Here is a 19,734-nt window from a genome sequence, read left to right on the forward strand (position 1 = left end):
GATCTAATAATGCTGCAAGAAACATGGCTTTCTATTACACCAACCTGGAAAAAGTATGACACACAATTAAATCCAGCTATACGAGCCATCAAAGGAAGGCCAATGTCAGATCTACTTACTGCTTCTAACACTTTAGCTCACATACAACTTTTTCCATTGCCTGCTCCTAATCCCTTCATTCAATCTTCCTATATTGGTGTCTGCTCGTTGAAAATTGCCTGTTTCAGTCTGTATTGGAACCCTCTGGGTATTTCAACTGCATCTTTCCTCAAAAATTTGACAACTGTTTTGGAGAATGTTATGCTGGTACATGGTATTGCGCATATTATTGTTGCCAGAGATTTGAATTTGAATCTCATGAATGGGGAACCATCCAAAAAACAAAAACAGGCAGAAATGTGGAATACATTTGTGAAGTCATGGAACTTGGTTATGCTGAATGGTACGAGTGTGGCAGACTCTCTTCCACTTGCGACTTGGTTTAGACAAAAACAGTCAGCAACCATTGATTACATTTTTGTCTCATGAAGTCTTTTCGAACACACCACCGATGTTGTTGTCATACCATCTGAACATAGCCACTGACTTTTAAGCTCATGTTATCTCTTGCTCCGGCTCTCAAAAGACAATCACTCAGGGGCATGGTCGAAGTTAACAATTCGTTAAATTGGTTGAAATGGTCCAACCAATCATTAGTGAGCTATCATGACCATCTAAAAACTTGTGACGAAGTAGGTCTTGAACCTGATAACGTAAATAACATGAATCCCTTTGACTTAATGCAATTATATGCCACTAAGCAGACTGCCCAGTTGAACACAATACAAGTGTCTGACAATGCAGTCCGACTTAAGAAAGCCCTGTTAAAAAAACAGAAAAGACAAGTCCAAAGGTTATCACCAGCTCTTAAAGCAACAGCTTTAAGAACCATCAAAACTACCTACAAAAATTGGTTGCAGGAATACAAGCTCACAAAATATCAAAAAGATGGAGAATCGATGCTCAATTATATTCAAGGCAAAAACACGGCCCAAATTTGACAGTTGCTTAATTCTGTCACCAAGACACCACAACTCACTTCCGAAATAAATGGGGTTTCGGAAAATGAATGGTCACATCATTTCTCGTCCCTTTATGCTGCTCCAACCGTCCCTGAGACCCTGAACATGCTCTCCATTCCCTTCAATCTCGAATTTGATGAGGATGATATTCACTACCTTATAAGTAAAGTCAGCATGTCTCGAGCTCCTGGGTCAGATGGACTTTCAAAAGCTGTATTAAAAAAGAATGTCGAACTTTGGGCCACCATTTTATACACACTATTTCGGCTAATCATTCTTCATCAAGCATTTCCAAAATCATGGACTCACTCAAACATTGTCCCAATTCACAAAAAAGGAAATAGGCAAAATCCAATGAGTTATCGTCGCATTGCTCTTTTGGATGTTCCTGGATTTTTTTTTTGCAGACTAGTCCTGCGTGACTTAAATGCTTGGTCTCTTCTAAACCATCGAAGAGACCCATTTCAAACTGGTTTTGTATCAGGACTTGGTACTGCAATAAATCTTACACTCCTTAATGCCATCAAATCCTCCTATGCCTTGCGGAAGCAACCACTTTATGTTGCCTTTGTGGACTTTCGCATGGTGTTTGATTCAGTGGATCGAGTCTTGCTTTTGAGGAAATTGTTGAGATATGATTGCCCCAAAGAACTGATAAAAAATCGTGAGCTTTCTACACTCAAACACATTGGTACAAGTAAAACTAAATATGGGAGGCCTGCTATCTAAAACAATTCCAACTGCAAGAGGCTTGAAGTAAGGATGCATTCTTGCATCAACCTTGTTCAACCTATTCTTATTAGACGTAGCTGATGAATTTGCCTCAGCTCAATCTGATCCTCCAAAGCTCGGAAATCAAGATATAGCATGGCTCCTTTATGCGGATGATTTAGTTTTGATTTCCCAAACTTCATCCGGGCTACAAACCCTTCTTAATGTACTTGATCAGTATGTTTCAGTAAATAATCTCAATGTGAATCAAAACAAAACACAAATCATCATTCTTGGTAAACCTAAATCGTCCTTTCAAAGTAAGTTTCAATGGTCAATATGTAGTCACAGGCTACAAGTGGTATCGGAATATAAATATTTGGGGACAAACTTTAATAATCACATTTCAGAAAAATCGCTCGAATCAACAACCCGATCAAAACTAACAAGGCTGATTTCCCAAGCAAAAATTGTTTATGGTAGATTTGCCAAATTCACTTGTATGCCCATTATGTGTTTCTACCAGCAAAAAGTATTACTGGTTATTACATACGGAATGGAATCAGTGTTACCCAGGACTCCCAAATTCTGGAACCAGCTTGAAGCTTAATTCTGGAAAAGTATATTAAATCTACCAAAAAGCACTCCCAATATGCTTCTTAGATATGAACTTGGTCTCTTATCAATACAGGTACAAGTCACATGGAAAATGTGCACTTTACTCAGAAAATGCATCATGGGCGTATCCAATCGAGATAGTTTAGCTATCTTGGCTGATTACCTGTTGAACTCGCCTCATTCATTTCCATCAAAATGGAGGTCACACACTCTGAATGCCCTTGCTGAGGCAGATATTTCGATTGATCTCCTTTTCACAAATCCAAACCGAGCAAAGACCAAACTCTAGCAAGCTGATTGGTCTGTGACTCACGAGAAATATCTTAAACTTAAAGACTGTAACAGGAATCTTTTTGGCCACAAACAATTAAGAACTATGGCAAATTATCTCGTTAGATGCCCCTCGCCAATTTTAAGAATGAAAATCTTAAGGTTACGCTTGAACTTGTGGCCGGTCAATGAAATTCTGTTAAGACGAGGACTTGTCAAAAAGGAATTAAGCTACTGTCGCTTCTGCAAAGATACATCTATAACAGAAACCCTCTGTCACATTATAACGAAATGCAACGCCTTTACTTCACAACGAGCCAAACTTTTTAAATGCCTGACTCAAAAGTATTTTGTTCAATCTAACGATGAAGTATGGGCTGAAATCTTTGGGTTGATAAAAATTTCTGTTAGAATCGCAACGATTCATATTCTTGATACTGCCTTTCTTTATGAGGGGAAGCCTCTTATCATAGCAGAATGAAAACAATGCAGATAAGCCCACAGCACATACTAAAATGGTCCATGATGACTCCTTGTTTTTTAAGAAATGTGTGTACAATTAGCATGATAAAATTATGTGTTTACTGTTAATGTTTATTGGCACGTTACATATATGAACTTATAATTGCAAAATTGTATGACAAAATGAATTATTTATTGTTTCGGAATGATTATTTTTATATATTTGTAAAGTTGAATTTTCAACTAAATCAAATAAAAAAAATAAAAAAAGGGAGTCCGTTTAATGACAAGTACAAAAAACGGGGAGTCTCATGAATATCAGCGGATGCCTGCTCTTGCTTCTCCCTTCACAACTTCAACAAACTTCATAAAACACATAACATTTATACTGAAAACTCGTCATCACTGACGTTTAACGCTTAAAAGTTGGCATGCAATTCTATTGGTTTAGGAAAGGTAACTTTAATATAGGTACTATATCTGTATATGGTAACGGAGTAAGGGGATTGGATAAACACTGTCAGGTGGGGAATCTAAGCCCTACCTTCAAAATGACTACTGTAGACGTCACTAAAAGTATGACGTCCCATTGTCTACTAACTATAGGACCCTAGATTTCTTGGTCCATTGTGATTGGGTTGGCACCAAACCCCACTCATACTTTTCCACTTTCCCTAGCAGCACACAGAATGGTCGGCCAGGTGAAGGGTGCCCCTTAGCTACCCGGCCTTCCTCCAGTTATTGTTACAATCAATCATCACTTTAGTGGCCATGTCTCAATTAGTTCACCCTGGTTGGCCTTGAGACTGCATCTCCTGTCTGGAAAGTTCTAATATCTTCGCCTGGCCTGATGCCATGCGTAGGTGTGAAAGTCTTGCTTCTCTTCGCTTGGCTGTTCACGTGATTCAGACACCGTGAATTTATCTCTTCTTCATATAATTTGTGTATTTGATTTTCATTTCACCCAACACCTGCCTCCAGTTTCTTATCTTGACCTTCTGAAGCAGGATATTCTGTTCCTAGTTTCAATTAATTGTAGCTACTGTTCGTCTCTTCTGCTGATACGACCTTGGCTTTTCTGGCATGAGGTGCCTCTGCTGAGTTTTGTTTCTGCCATCTATTCTTGATTTGTTGAATATGAGCTCTTCTCGTGTGGCCTTTAGAAACCTTTGGCTAATTCTGCTTCTTGTGCAAAGTGGAAGTATACTTATATAACGTGCTTCTTTTGAGGTGGATTATGTATGATGGCGCTTGCCGCACTATTGTTCTACTAAGCATAGCAAGCTGCAAGGTTTTCTTAGCTTTCTTGCAGTTCCAAGCATATGTACAGGTATAAACTGGTTGAATATCGTCATCGTGGTCATGGCATAAGCTTCTTACATTTGACATTGTCCTTTTACTTTAGGTCCACGATATCCCTTGTTCATGCTGTTTTGTCTCTGTACCTCATTCTCTGGTTGTCCTTTATTCTATACGTGAGTCGGTCTGGATTCTCATGATGTCACCATTCGTCTTCCATTAAACCCTTTTGGTTTCTTCAGGGACTGCACTTAGATGATCTTCATTTAGTTTCATTTGTTGATATGGTTTTCTCAATGGGTACCTTACTGTCCATGGTTTCCTTGGTACTGGTACTTCAATAGGTGCTGTTCTTTTGATAGGTACTGGACAGAGCCCCAATGCGGCTCTCTGCTGGTTTATGTGCTCATCTTATGTCACATATTTCGGTGTGATCGTTCCTGGTACTTCAAAATGGATGGTTGGAGTGCGGGCTGTATTTGGAACTTCCTCTACAGGATGCAGACCTATTTGATCTCTCCTTTGATCCCTTTGGGGTCCCGTATCAGTGGATTATTTTGCCTCTCACCTCAACTGCCGAGTTCCCAACTTCTTCATTTGGTGTCCTGATCCAGACACCTTAGCCATAGATGCCTTCCTCCAAAGCTGGTATCAGACCCAGGCCCAGGCCATCCTGCCCATCCCTGTGAAAGCGAGAATCCTCATGCAAGTCTGTAGACAACAAGCATCTTTAATTCTCACAGTCCCTTTTGATCATCCCAGATTTGGTTCATGGCCCTCAGAGAGCTATCAGTGGATTTTCAAATCTACAGACAGCCCCAGTATTTCACATCCTAGTAGTTCCTGATCTTTCCCGGGACATTTCATGGGACTCTTTCCGGGTAATCAAAGGATCTTCCTCAAGTCTTCTGATTCATGCTATTCCTCCTCACAATCAAAATGGGGGGTTAGCGGGGCCAGTGCATGGATCGGAGCATCAATCCCATATCAGCTTCTCCTGTTATGGTGGTAAACATGCGAGTTTCCATGTTGACGGATGGGAAGTCTTACAGAATGATTAACAGAGTTAGATCGGCAATCTCAGCAGGGCATATCTTGGTACACAGAGAAGCGGTTAGCTGACATTTTGTTGGTTAAGAAGGCACTGCACTACGGCCATATTAAGATTCCTCCTAAGGTTAAGTATTAAATTGTATAAGATGGTAATGTCACTTTATTCTTATTGCAATCCTGGCATGACAATGAAAACCTTAGCTTAAACCACCTATTTGCAACATTAACAATGTGTCTCTTATCCATTAAATGCGTTTCAGATGTTAAAGCTCTGAATGTTGATCACAATCTTTTCTTGCATGATGGCATCACGTTCTGTATTACATGTCGTTTTAAGTGTGTGCCCACCATGGATGATCAGAAACTTTGTGTGTCTCAGTTGTTAATTTGAAACCAGTCTCTCCCACAATACTTGTGTGTAGGGTGCTTTGGGAAAAGGAGAAGGATGGGGCTGACTTAACTTCTTTTGGGATCACTTCACTAGAAAGGCCATGGCTTGCAAATCGATATCGGTGTAAGAGAGGCTGGAGGACATTCTCAAATCAGCTGATTGGTCACGGTCAACACCATTCAGACCTTTCCAGCATAAATACAAGTATATTTCAAATAATGTATCTTAAGGACTTTGAATTCGCATAATAGGAATCCTCCAGTCGTGAGCTACAAATACTTATCCCCCTCACTATCGTGAGTGGGGGGTTTAGATGCTATTAAAGACACAGAGGTGAGTATTATCTCTCCCAGCCACCCATACTTATTCCTTCATTACAGTGCAACACTCCAAGATGACTTCATGGTGGAAGAGCTTCAACTCATTTATCGCATCTCTATGATTGGATGGGTCACTTTCCTTGTTTGGGGAATGCAATGACTGTTAGAAGTTCTCACACAGCAGCGGAACTCTTCCTTAATACTTTATACCTGTGGACTGTGCCTCCTTTGCTGAATGGAAGTAGCTTCCCTGTCTTTCATGTTGGTTTGAGAACCTTTCTCTGTATTTACAAACTGAACACTTGTTATTTGTGGGTGCTCATGATAGTGAGGGGGATCAAGCAATGCACTAGGCATTTTGTTCCCTAAGTGGGAATGGCATGGAAACACCCATTTTCTGCCTGCCTTTCCCACCACAAAGTAAGGTCTGAAGTCACCCCCTACACATGTACACATACATATGACCTGCCTTTATGAGATACAGTGTTATCTGATCTGTAAACTGATCAAACCAAAAAGAAATGGGTAAAATGCATCAGCCAACATTCGTTACAGAGGTGTAATTAGTAAGTGATCTGCCGGGGGCATCCTTTGGTTGCATGCAGCAGTATATTAAACAGCTATTAAATAAGTGGATACATGAATAGATACATGTGCTGTATGAGCGTGGGCCTTTTGACAGCAAGGCACATTCAGCTGAGAACAGCAGAGTCATTAGAAAGAGTGTTTGGCACCTCCATCACCGAGGTTGACATGCAAACCCCTGTCCATGATGGTCCATGCCATCATCAGCGGAGTTTGGCTTTCAAACCAGTGTCTAGCAATGTTGATACCCTCATAAACTGAAGTTGTTATTTTATTATGTACCTCTGAAGGTGGAAGGCTGCTAAAGCTTTTCCATACTCAATTGGCATAGGCAGATTTTGGTGCCAAATCTCTTCATGGGGCAGCGGCAACACCATGTCACTACTTTGAGGGCAATGAAGGGCCGCCAATAGCTCCACCGCTGAGTGTCACTTCTTGAATAAATGTCACAAAGAAGCCAAGTGTTATTTGTGCGGTACTGCCAGAGCTTGAGGACAGGTTACATGCAGCAGCATTTTTAGTGAGTCAACGTGCCGAAGCAGGGTGTTAGCCTGTTGATTTAGATGGTCCCAGTACATTGCGCAGCGATGGTTCCTGCACCACAGCACATGCATGCGCACAATCTTTCACGGGTCCTAATCCCTTAATACAGCAATAGTTTTGCAACAAACCTTACTGTTGAACATAGGAATCATGTGAGTAGTTGTTCATTAGAAAAGTGATGTCTCTTCAGATGACACCAGTTGGCTGCAAAGTATGATTTGGAGGGTCTTAGTAGATTAGTAGAGCGGTGCGATTGCATTGCATCCAGAGGTTGTATAGGATGATTCAGGTGGTGGGTTTGGGGGCGGGGGGGGTTGAATTACAAGGACAGTAAAGCAAAGTATCCTGCACCACAGCAGGTACTTACACATAATGATTATGGGGCCCGAATACATTGGTCCAGCACCAGAACAAAGACATGTTCTCTCACACCATGACTCTTGGTGGCACCAATATATTAATGAGGCGATATGACCCGAGGTGGTGGGAGAACCATGTTGGTAATGGCCCACCATACAAGTTAAGAGCCCGAGCGAAGTGAGGGTCCCATACCGCAGCCAGCATTACTGACAGGGTCGGCCTACTGCCTCGGGTAATATCACCTTTAGCACCTGCGAGTAACTGCACGCGGGTGCTAAAGGCAATGTTAACCTTTCACAAAAGGAAAACGTACTTTTATTACGCCATGCAATGCCTTGTCTGGAACAGGAGCCCCTCTTCAAGTTCATTCACAATCAACACTGAAGATGGACAACTGTTCCCGACGCGCGCTGCAGGACGGAATAAAGGTAATATTTTTTCGATGTTAACTTCACCTTTAGCACCTGGGTGTAGTTACTCGTGGGTGCTAAAGACGGTATATAGGCATTGGGAGGGAGCAAGGAAGGCCAGGTCAAGATGCACATAGGCATGGGCGAGCTCGGAACATGGGCTAATACCAAAGAATGCAGCACGTGTTCCAAGCTCCATGATTGGCTGTTGCCCCTACCCAGAGTGTTAATACAGTGATATACACTGCACCATAAAACGAACTAGACCCAATGAGCCTTAGGTGTCCCAGTATATGAATATAATACACCGCAGCAGGGGGCTGGATAGAATGATTCAGACGGTGGTGGAGGCCAGGGTACAAGAGCATTAGTACAGCTGCAGGTGCTTCTACGCAATCATTTAGAGGGCCCTAATACATGTATACGACAAGACTATGCCACTGTGTGTGTTTCCTTCTCAAGACCTCTCAAGAAAACAGAGCAGCCAATGAGCAAATATCATGAGCAGCTCTAGAGAAGATGTTTTTCTTCATTTTTCCCAAATGACTCAACCCAAAACACTGGAAACTTCTCCAATGCGTACTCTGAGGGTTCTTGAGCAGTAACACGGCTGCTTCTATAGTAGTGAACGTGTTCAATAGAGAAACACAGAGGGTATTGCTTCTGCAAGATGCAGGCTCATGTGAATTTCCACTCAATGGTGCAATACCCCACAGGGTAATTTAGACAGTTCCCCATGGCCATGCCCTATCAGGAAGATCGAGTCGTAGGCTTATTACAACTCTGCCTGTTTGGAAAAAATGCGGGAAAAATTGCCAGCAATTCCTGCACCGACATTTTTTCTGGACCGGCAAAGCCCAAGTCTGCTCGTAGGGGCACTGATCTGCCGGCAGGTCTGACATTATATGATATCATATGACATGATATGATATGATATGGAATTTATAACGCGCCTTTACACAAGTGTTTCAAGGCGCGACGAGGCAAGGGAGGGGAAACAGAGGGAAGACAGAGACAGCGATCCCATTAGGCCAGATGACATTGAGCTTGCGCAAGTGCAGGGGAGGGGGGGGAGGGGAAAAGTGCAGGGGGAAAGGCGAGGGGGCAGTGCAGTATATAGAAAAACAGTACAATAAATAAATAAAATAAATAAAAGTGCAGTCGGCTGGTGGCAAGTGCAAGGGTAAGTGCAGACATCAGGTGTCAAGTGCTAGTAGGGGCTGTTGGGATACAGAAACACACCCCAAGTACAAGGGTTGCCAGGGGGGCAGTTCAGGTGTGCAACTGGCAGGGAGGTGACCTCGGCCCGCGATCAGAAGGTAACCAGGCAACCAGTGCAGTTTCAGCCAGGAGATCAGCAGCACTAACATGCTGGTAGTTCAGGCCCCTACTGGTAGAAAAATGCCAGAATAGTGCTTCCGGCAATTCCATCCCATATGAATGGGAAGTTACCGTCACTCCGCCACCCGTAATATCCCAGAAATACCGGGATATCGGGTGCCAGAGATGGTAAGGCATGTTTGCTAGTAACCCACCAGAATTACTGCCGGATTACCGGCAAACCCGTAATGAGGCCCAATGACATTACTATCCTAGAGTGGCCAGGTGACATTCCAGTCCTTGGCATCCATTTAAAACACTAGCGCATTCTTGGAGCTGAAGTCTTCACTCGATTTGAACAAATCAGACTGGTGCACAAGAAAACAATGATTTGTAAAAGGAAAGCGCAGGGAGGCAAACATGGGGTTCTGGTGACATGAACCTGGCCATTTTCATCTACACATTTGTGGCTGGTGATTTTTTCAGCGAAGGGGTGTAACATTCCCCACTAATGAGCATGAACAACCTAGAGTAGTCTGGGAACACAAAACAAGCAAGGGCAGCTCCAGGTGGCATAGTGGGGTGCGTACACTCAAGGTGGGTTTGTCCAATAAGACCATTACTGCTACTGTAAGTAGACACTCATTATGGCTTTGCATAATAATGCAAAAGCGTGTTTGTAAATACACACATCATGGCTTTTTCCGATCAGGGCAATACTTCTACTCGCACACACATTGGCTTTTCCCAATATTTCCAGTACTTATACTGTAGGTGCAAACTCATGAGGTGTTTGCCAAATAATCCTCTCAAAGCCCATGTAAATACATGATGTCTGTGAATACATGGCTGCATTGAATTCACCACTGTTACTTTATTTTTATTTCATTTTTTTCATTTGTTACACGGCCAGACTCTGGGGTATCACGGCGTGGTTACAGACAGCTTTGGAATTGGTCAAACATTGTGCTTACAACAGAGTACATAAATTATTTGCAAACAAAAATCATACATTGTGATCATGGACAAAAATGTGTGCTAATTAAGCAATAGAACCCGAGCGGCGGGGGCATTACCGACTCAGGTAATGCCCCGGGGCCCATAGGTAAGGACCCGAGCGAAGCAAAATTTGCGTGACTGGGGTACTAAAAGTAATTTTTTTCTGTCCCGAAACGCTGCAGCGTTAAAACACTGCAGCATTTTGGGACAGAAAAAAAACGACCAAGAAAATGGCCGCCGCCATGGAAAGGGAAAACGGAGTCCGTTTTCCCTTTCTATGGCGGCCATCGGGAGCAGACGCGCTGGGAACACAAGTGTTCCCAGCGCATCCGCTCTCGAAAAAGGATAAAAAAAAAGGTAAGTGGGGTTGGGAGGGCGGGAGTGGGACGGGTGGATGAAAAAAAAAAGTACCTGCGTCCCCGGCGGGGGACGAGGGAAGCCCCCAGCCGTGTGGAGGTGAAGAGCGGGGATGGCCCCGCTCCGAGTCACCACACGGCTGGAGGCTTTCCTCGTCTCCCGCCGGGGGCGCAGGATCAAGAAGATAAGTTGGGGGAGAGGGAGGGGAGGGAAAAATTTTAAAAAAATAAAAGACTTACCCGAGTCCCCGGCGGGGGCGAAGGCAGCCTCTCAGCTGCGGGGAGGCTCGGAGCGGGGATGGCCCCGCTTCGAGCCTCCTCATTGGCTGAGGGGCTGTCACGCCCCCCGCCAGGGACAAAGGCCGTGGAATCCCGACGGAGGGATTCCCGGCCGGGTAGGGACCTGGCGAGAGCCAATCAGAATGCTTGTTGCATTCTGATTGTCTCTCACCGGGGTACTAATATTGGTTAAATAGCCAAGTTTGTAACCATTTTTTAAAGCCTGTGAAGGATGTCTATTTTTTGATGTTGATGAGGAGGGAGTTCCAGTGCCTAGATGCAAGGACGTGGAAGCTGCTTCCCCCAGCTCTGGTATTTTTGTGACGGGGGATCACTAGGGGTTGATTGTCATTGGATCTGAGTGATCTGGTAGGTTCTTTTTTCTGGATTGCATTGTTAAGGTAAGTGGGGGCTTGTTTGGCAAGACATGTGTGCATGATGCAAAGAGTTTTAAAGATAATTCTGGCTTTGATGGGTAGCCAGTGAGCGTCTTTCCTAACCTTGGAGATCTGATCAAATGTATTTATTCCTAATGCTGCTCTTAAAACTTTACTTTGCATAAATTGCAACTTACTGAGGTTGGTATTGGATGTGCCTAGAAGTAATACATTATGATAATCCAACGTAGATAAGACCAACGCCCTAGCCAGGGTAAGGCAGGTGGTGGGTGTCAGGAATTGTCTGCTTAGTGAGATTAGTTTAGATGTATATGCTGTGGAGGAAGAAAGGGTGTTAATGTGTTTGTTCATGGTGAGGTTGGCATCTAGGTATACGCCTAAGGTTTTCACTTGCCTGAATATTGGGATTGGTGTGCCGTCAATATTGATGGCAGAGTAGTTGGCATGGAGGGCAGTTATTTTAGATTGGGAACCCACAATGAGAAGTTCTGTCTCATCGTTAAGGCAGAGACTATTCAGAGCCATCCAATTTTGGGTGATGGCATATATTTTGTTTATGGTCATTGTGTCTAGGTCATAGTCACCTGAGAGAGGTATAAGGATCTGAGTGTCATCTGTAAAATTGTGTAGATGACACCCATATCGTCAACTGCCGAGAAGAGTAGCTTCGTGTAGGCATTACAGAGCGTTAGAGAGAGGCAGGATCCTTGATGTACTCCGATGGGGACTGGGATAGGATCAGCCGCTTCTTTACTTATGGAGACTCTGAAGGTGCGTTCGGCTATGGAGGATTTGACCCACATAGTGGCATCTTTAGAGAAGTTAAAATCATTAGCTAACGAATTGCACAGTATATCGTGGTCCACAAGATCAAAAGCTGTGGATAGGTCTAACAGCATTAGTACGCTGAGTTTCCCTTAATCTCTGTTAGAGTCCATCTGGATTTTGAGATCCAGAAGGGCAGTTTCCGTGCTATGATTGGGTCTAAAGCCGAGTTGTCTTTACGCATTACGCTCCATAAAAACTGCTTGGATGCTGCAGCAAATCTTCAGATGGCAGTCAAAGTAATATAAATATATAGCCAAACTGCACTTCTAGGACTTTCTCACACTGTTGCCCTAGCCCCCACTCTCCCATCCATCACTGCCTTTTAACTTCCAGTCCATCTTTATACAGCTAAATAACCACTTCCTCACCTATACTACACACATGCACTCACGCATACACATTCACAAGCATACAAAGGCAGACACACAACCACTTTCATATACGGAAGGAAAATCTAATTGCTCTCCCTTAGACTGGTCTTCCACTGGCGACTCTAAAGACCCTTAGATTTTATAAATTCGATCAGTGAATCAATCCGGATTGTTTGAAACCGTTGTCGAGTCTCCCCAGAGTTGGAGGAAGGAAAGCTAGGTTCCACCTTAAAGTGTGCAAAATTGAAAAAATGAACTCTACTGGAGACTTGCACGCCTCAAGACTAGTATGTGGAAACTTTACAGTTAATATGCTGCACGGGGATCTATCCCAATGGACAAATAACTAGAATAATACTTCACAACCATCTTTAGACGCATATGCCTAAGAGATATGTGCATGCCCTGATTTGATAAAGGCCCAGTCGGCCGAAACACGTGCCATCATAAGAGGGCAATTGAATATTTGTGATCAAACAACAATTTGGAAGTAACACAGGCAGATGTTTAAATTGTGCTGAATAAACAATGTTATGTACTACCAAAATAGGAGCAAGTCTCCAGTAGAGTTCATTTTTCAATTTTGCACACTTTCATATATGCAAGCACACAGGCAGTTTTTTATCAACTTACTTGCAATCTCTTGATCTCTTCAGTTCTGGACTCCATCCCTGATATTCTTCTGCCGAATGGCCAGTCTCTGCACACTATCCATTCAGGAAACAGGGGGAGTTGTCATGCACACCTCTTCTTGAGCTCTGGTTCCTGCCGCCCATGAGTGCTAAGATTCCAACACATTTAACAGGCCAGTAGGGCGTGGATGCCAGGCGCGACCCTATGCCCTAAGGAATGCAGTGCCCCAGCCAACATGTCCAGTGAGCCATGCAAGGCTGTAGAAATAAAAATGTCACTGCCCTTGAATAGCCCATTGGCATGGCTGGCAGGGGTCAAAGCAGAAAAGCAGGTTTCCCTCATAGCACAGGCTGGCCCAGGACCACCCTCTGAGGGAGCACTTTGGTTTCACTAGGCCTGCCCTCTGTTCCTCCATGATGGGTGGCAGGTCAGTGCCCTACTGCTGTGAGGAATTCGACCATCCGCACGGGGAGTGTGCGCTCGCCTGGGTTTAAAAAGAAGTTTTGTAATGAAAATGAATGATGGGAGATCAACCTCAGAACATGTATGGGGCTAATCTGTGCATATTTTTCTCTGCTCACTGCACAGCAAACACAGTCATGTGTACTCCGGGGGACACAACATACAGGAACAGTCCTCCTTGCAACATTTAGCTGGAATTTGACAGCCACAGGTACATCAAAGCATCTCAGAAAGGAGGGAGGCAACACCTTCCTCCAGTCCCAGATAGCCTAATTAAAATATCAAAAGTTCCATGGATCCACCCTCTCTATTGTCTAGGTCCTGCAAGTGGCAGCACATACTGATGAGAGTTTATTGAAACAGGCCTGCCATAGGACTGATTGCAGAACTGACAAAAGGGGACCGGAAATCCAAAACCCCTTTGATACCCAATGTTTCAACTTGGAGCTAGCTCCCACCCTCTGTATGAAGGGCAGTGAATGGCCTGTCTGGAACAGCTGTTTACAGTAGGCAACCTCTGTAGGGAGACCCACTTTCAGATGGAAGAAGTATGTGAATTGATGGAAACAGAAAAGCTGTTCTCACCACAAACTTCAAGGGAGACCTGCACTTTGATCAGGAGTTACAGAGAGCTCAATTAACCAGACAGACACTTTGATCCACAACAGACAGGAAGATGGGTGGGACGTATTAGTACATGTTGTGTAATAATAAAGTAGATATTTTCATACAACCTTGACTGGACAGACCCTTTTATCATTGGGTGGTAATTGTATTTTCGCTGTGTTGCAACTAACCAACGATCCACAACCTTGCAGAGATAAGCCTGCCATTCTGTCCACGTCACCAAAATTGGACAAGGCGGTTTATGATTTACTTGTGTTTCCAATCTGTTCGGATCCCTTCTGGTGTACTAGAGGTGTGGGGCTGATTGATGGTTGAGAAACCGATATTCATTCCTGGATCACTGTTGCCCCGGAAGTTGAGTCGTCACAATCGCCCATTATAAATGAGCCATCACGGTTTGTTTCTGACATATTTATGAATCCGTCCCTGCTCAACCAGTATTGCAGTGTGCTTGGCCTGTCGTGGGTACCAAGCAATATAACACTGTGCTCCTGCCAAAGGCCCACGCTGCAGGATGCTGTTTGTCATACAGATGTTGGTTGTTCAGAATAACCTGTTTTTTGCTGGATATCAAACAGTTAGACTGGCATTCAGATTAAGGCATACACTGAAACACATATTTGTATTTTTTGTTTGAACTTGAGTTCCCATCCTTATTGGAACACATCCTAATAGTACATATTTGATGGGGTACCCTGAAGCAAAAACAATAAGACGATACCTTGTTTTTAAGTTCAACATGTCTGCCTCTCTAGAAGTGGTGGGAGGTAGATATGGTAAACCACGAGAGAATAGATGGTGTCGCCTTTGTGGAACAAACAATATTGAAACTGAGCAACATGTCGTTTGTATATGTGAGTGTTAAAATGGAATAAGATTAAAATGTATTAAGTGATATGATAATACATGTGACTTAAGGAATATAAATGATATATGGGAAAAACACTTACAGGGTGATGATGCTAACATTATGTATGACATGATGAATTGTTTATGATTATTGTTCGAATATTCTTAAACACCTTTCTGAAGATGTTATGTATTGATTTTTACTGAATTGTTAATAATTGTTTTAAAAATGAGAAAGCAAAAGGTTTTATGTTCATGTATTTTACATATGAGATCAATTCGTCTATATTGGAGTGTGCTTTTTTATACTGTTTTTATGTTGCTGATGGTGATGTGATGACATATATGTAAAGCCAATGTGGCTAAATGCATATGGATAAATAAATAAATAAATAAATAAATAAATATTACATTCTTGTGTGAACAATTATCTGTATCAGTCTTTCTTCGTCTATCCAACATGTGTAACAGAAAATAATTCTCTGCACGAAACTATTTGGCTTCTAGTTGATAAATCAATAAAGAGGTTAGAAAACGCATAGCTTTTGGCTTTCAAAGGCTAATTTCAGCATCGAATGCCTTAATAAACTTAATGTTATGACTAAATGACAGTAATAAAGTTCACGCTATTATAAGGGGTAACAATCACTAAAGGTCTTAACAAAGGCATTTGCTTCAAACAAATAAAGTAGAGCAAAAAAACACTGTCAGTCAAGCCCAAGACATCTAGGACTTCTTCTATAAATCTGACAGCATTGGCAAGTGGCAACCAATGCATATACAGAATGTACAGCTTTCAGCAAATCACAATGCCAAAACCATACACAAGGTGAGAATAATGACACACTGCTGCTACTACGCGGATGATTTAGTGCAATATAAAGGGGTATTAACATAACATAACATCACAGAGGCAGTTTGGTGTTGATGCACATTTGCTACCGATAGTTTTTGCTCCATGAGGTGTCCCTACACCTACGAGACAAAACCTAAAAATGTTCAGCCCACAACGAATTCTCTGAAGATTGGATGATCTGAGACTGAGTTTCCATGCAACCCCAATCTTTGCTACATTGATATACATGGAATGGTGACAGCCAGTCGAAATATCAAAATGTGTGTGGATTATAGATAGCTATCAACCTTGCCCCGGGTGCCACCTCCTGTGGGCCCTTCTAGTTAGAGTGCCACCCTTAATGTCATAAAGGGTGTGATTGGCTGCTACTGTCAGAGTAATCCGTGCTTACTGCAATCCCCGTCTTCTGTGTTGATGCCTGGGACCCTACACAGAATGTCTCCGGGGCTTCCAGAGGAATCCAATCAGCACTGGGAGGTAGAGGGAGATATTGCATTCTGACCGTGTGATCTTGTGCAAGCACTGTCTCATCAGAGCGCCGATGTTCTGTCTGAATGCTGTACTTGGCATTTTGTGCAGAGTATGTTACTATTTAAATATGATATAAACCGCATGTATTTTCTTATTTAAGAAGAAACACACTACAGGCTGCCACCTCCCCTTGTGTTAAAGTACCCGGTTGTTCTGGGCTTGGCTGCTATGACACGCACTGTGTCTGAGAAAGTGCGAAAGTAACGCCTGTCACACCACCTTGAAGTCATATCAGTTCTAGAGTGGAGTGGCAGCCAGGATACCCTCTACCGAGGTTTAGAAACGGAGGACTTGGCAACCAGAACTGCCAGCTGCTACTTCCAGGGACGCGTTCATAGGTGCTCACAGGTCGCAGCGGCTTTTAAAAGTTTCCCCTTACCTGGTCCAGCAGAGACTGTGAGTCTGCAGCACCCGCATAGGAGGAGCAGGACGACATGCAGACTCCAGGAAGCCATGGTACGGAGTTGCGGGCTGCCTTTCTCCAGGAAGGAACGGAGGGGCCAACCAAGCGTCGACACAGCACGTCGATGTATCCCAGAGTGTGGAAGGAGTCTGTATCCCGTGAGCAGGGCATTCATTACCTGAGAACGTGGCTGACTTGTGAGGAATGTCTGCTCTCCACCTGTTGCGATTTCGAATGAATATGCGACGAGCACCTCCTGCCGGTTAAAGACTGGAATTGCGTGATATAGCTCCGCCAGCCGGAAGTAGTGAAAGATATTCTCTTAAGTTTATATAAGCAATGGATGACATCTCATTTGTCCTGTTTGTAAGCACTCGAAAATGAGCTCATGAGGGCAACATTGAAAAAAAGAGATTACGCCAGTATTACAGAACTAGATGAAGTGAGATGAGAATGACTAGAATTATTGTTTATTTGGTCTAGGATCATCTAGTTCACCATACTCCCGGGTCACGTACATAACATGAAGCCTATTGACACTTGGAAGTATTACATGACTACTTTCTAACAATCTTCCTTACTCTTTGCGCTACAATTCATCATGAAGTAGGCTTACAGGGACGAGAGTCCATGGTTTTTAGTCTAGTTTCGCACCACAAACCATGGTTCAACAGTTCCCTCCTCTCTATCAAGCAGGAAGCCAGACACCTAGAAAGAGCCTGGCAAAAGTACCCATGCCCCTCCACCAGGACACCCCTCTGGCACTGCCGCAACAAATATAAAACTGCCATACGTGCCAAAGCCACTGATTACTTCCAAGAACTCCAATCCGGCACCAATCATAGCCAGAAACTATTCAACGCTGTCAAGTCTCTCTCAAATCCACCATCCACTGCAGTATGCAACCATAGACGTATTTATGACTAGGCCCAGTTCTAGGGCAGCAATCATTGCCAGAGGACCAGCATTTTATTTTCTGTTTACTAGTTGTCATTTTAAACGTTTGTTTCTCCCAGTCTGGCCTATCCACAACACTGCAAACAATGTTGAGCTGTTGGCAGCCACTCCACTCTGACAGCAAAAGTTGCCGATGACCAAACCTGTATATATGCTTGATATTTGCAAAAGCTTTATTATTATTTAAGCTTCATTGTGAGGCAGACTTTTGATTTTTTTTTTTTTAAAGGAAACACGTACCAAATCCAGAGTGCTTTAGTGATTCAGTCATGCAACTCTCACAGACATACACGACATTCTTCACTTCCCAAGATGCTCTTTAGTATGCAAACCAGCCAAACCCTCATTGTTTTTATCAGTGGCATTTCAAGCTATCTTTGGAGTTCTTTCTAATCAATACACCCAGACATTGGGCCTCATTACGACCCTGGCGCTAAGGGGTCTGCGCCAGCGTTAGCTGCGCGGACCCCTTACCGCCAACTACGAGTTCCCGGAGCGCCATGGTCATTTTTCCGCCCGCTTTTTGCGGGCGGAAAAATCCATGGCGCTCTGGGACCTTGGTGTTAATTACGCCACCGTATTTTACGGTGGCGTAATTAACTCCTTCCCCACTCCCATTGAGCCCTATGGGGCCGAAATGGGAATGGGGAAGGGTAAATGGGTCAATGGGGACTTACCGCCCCGCCGACCTCGGAATGGGGCGGTAAGTCCGCCATCCGCCATGGCGTAAAGGGACTTTGCGCCATGGCCGGAAAGTCCGTCGATGGCGGAAAAAATCCGCCAGGGTCGTAATGAGGGCCATTGTGTTAAGCAAGCACTTTTATATTCAAATACACAACATGGATTTTTTAAACTGCTGCAAAAATTAGGGTTTTCCCTAAAGAAAAGTAAAGTTTAAAAATGATGCTTCATTTTACAATATTAAACACATGCCTCTGCTTAAGTCAAGCAGAGAGTTCCCAAAGGTGGCACTAACATAATGTTCAGAAGCAAGCACCTATTTTCCTCCCGGGCCCCACATCTCAGAGGTCTGTGGCCGCTCAAAAGGTGCAAGCATGAAAAAGATCATAGAGAAGTTAAAATAGCGAAGAGTAAATTGGAGTGAGCAAGTGCATCAAGAAACCTATGAAAGGATACCCAAAGCCATTGAAGGGTGAGAATGTAAATACAAGGTAGGACGTTTACTGTGAAACAGTACTTCAAACAAAGGACATCTATGTCTATACTCACATATACCGAAATGTTCCTATTTATTGTATAGTTCAACCAACTCTACTAAATTAACAAAAATGTTAAGTTACCTCAACCTCAAGCTGGCAAGACCCATAGCCTAAACCACCCTGTACAAACAGCAATAAGGTAAACAGTATGTACCACTTCATTTGTTATAAGCGGTGCCTGCATTAGGCAGCTACAAAGAATTCTGTTGCTTCCCACATAGTGGGCCTCATTACACGGTAGGCGGTGGACCGAGGTGCTAATAGCACCTTGGTCCATGCTGGTAAAATACCGGCACCGCCTTGGAGGAAAGGGGAATTATCGCCCTATTCCAAGGTTGGCGGGGCGGTAATTCCCCCTTTCCCCATTCCCCTTCCCCATTCCCATTTTTGCCCCATAGGGCATAATGGGAATGGGGAAGCTGCTAAATACGGTACCGCAAATTGCGGTACCGTAATTAGCACCCTGGTCCCTTTGCGGGTTGGTTTTTAACGCCTGCTAAAAAGCAGGCGTTAAAGTACCACCCGCAAAGGGACCTCGTAGTAAGGCGGTAAGGGTTAACGG

At 43.5% G+C, this 19,734-nt stretch overlaps 1 protein-coding gene across 1 annotated transcript in view; it reads right to left on the minus strand.

Annotated features, from left to right (window-relative positions):
- The window catches only part of CIST1 (colon, intestine and stomach enriched 1), a 340,200-nt gene extending 322,996 nt beyond the window's left edge, over positions 1 to 17,204 (minus strand). The window contains exon 1 of the mRNA XM_069649264.1: positions 16,972 to 17,204. Coding sequence (XP_069505365.1) covers positions 16,972 to 17,170 — 199 coding nt within the window. The 5' untranslated portion in view covers positions 17,171 to 17,204. The remainder of the gene's footprint in view (positions 1 to 16,971) is intronic.
- Between the last annotated feature and the right edge of the window lie 2,530 nt (positions 17,205 to 19,734).

This window comes from Ambystoma mexicanum, chromosome 1p (genome assembly GCF_040938575.1).
Source record: "Ambystoma mexicanum isolate Mex_15411 chromosome 1p, UKY_AmexF1_1, whole genome shotgun sequence".
NCBI lineage: Eukaryota > Metazoa > Chordata > Amphibia > Caudata > Ambystomatidae > Ambystoma > Ambystoma mexicanum.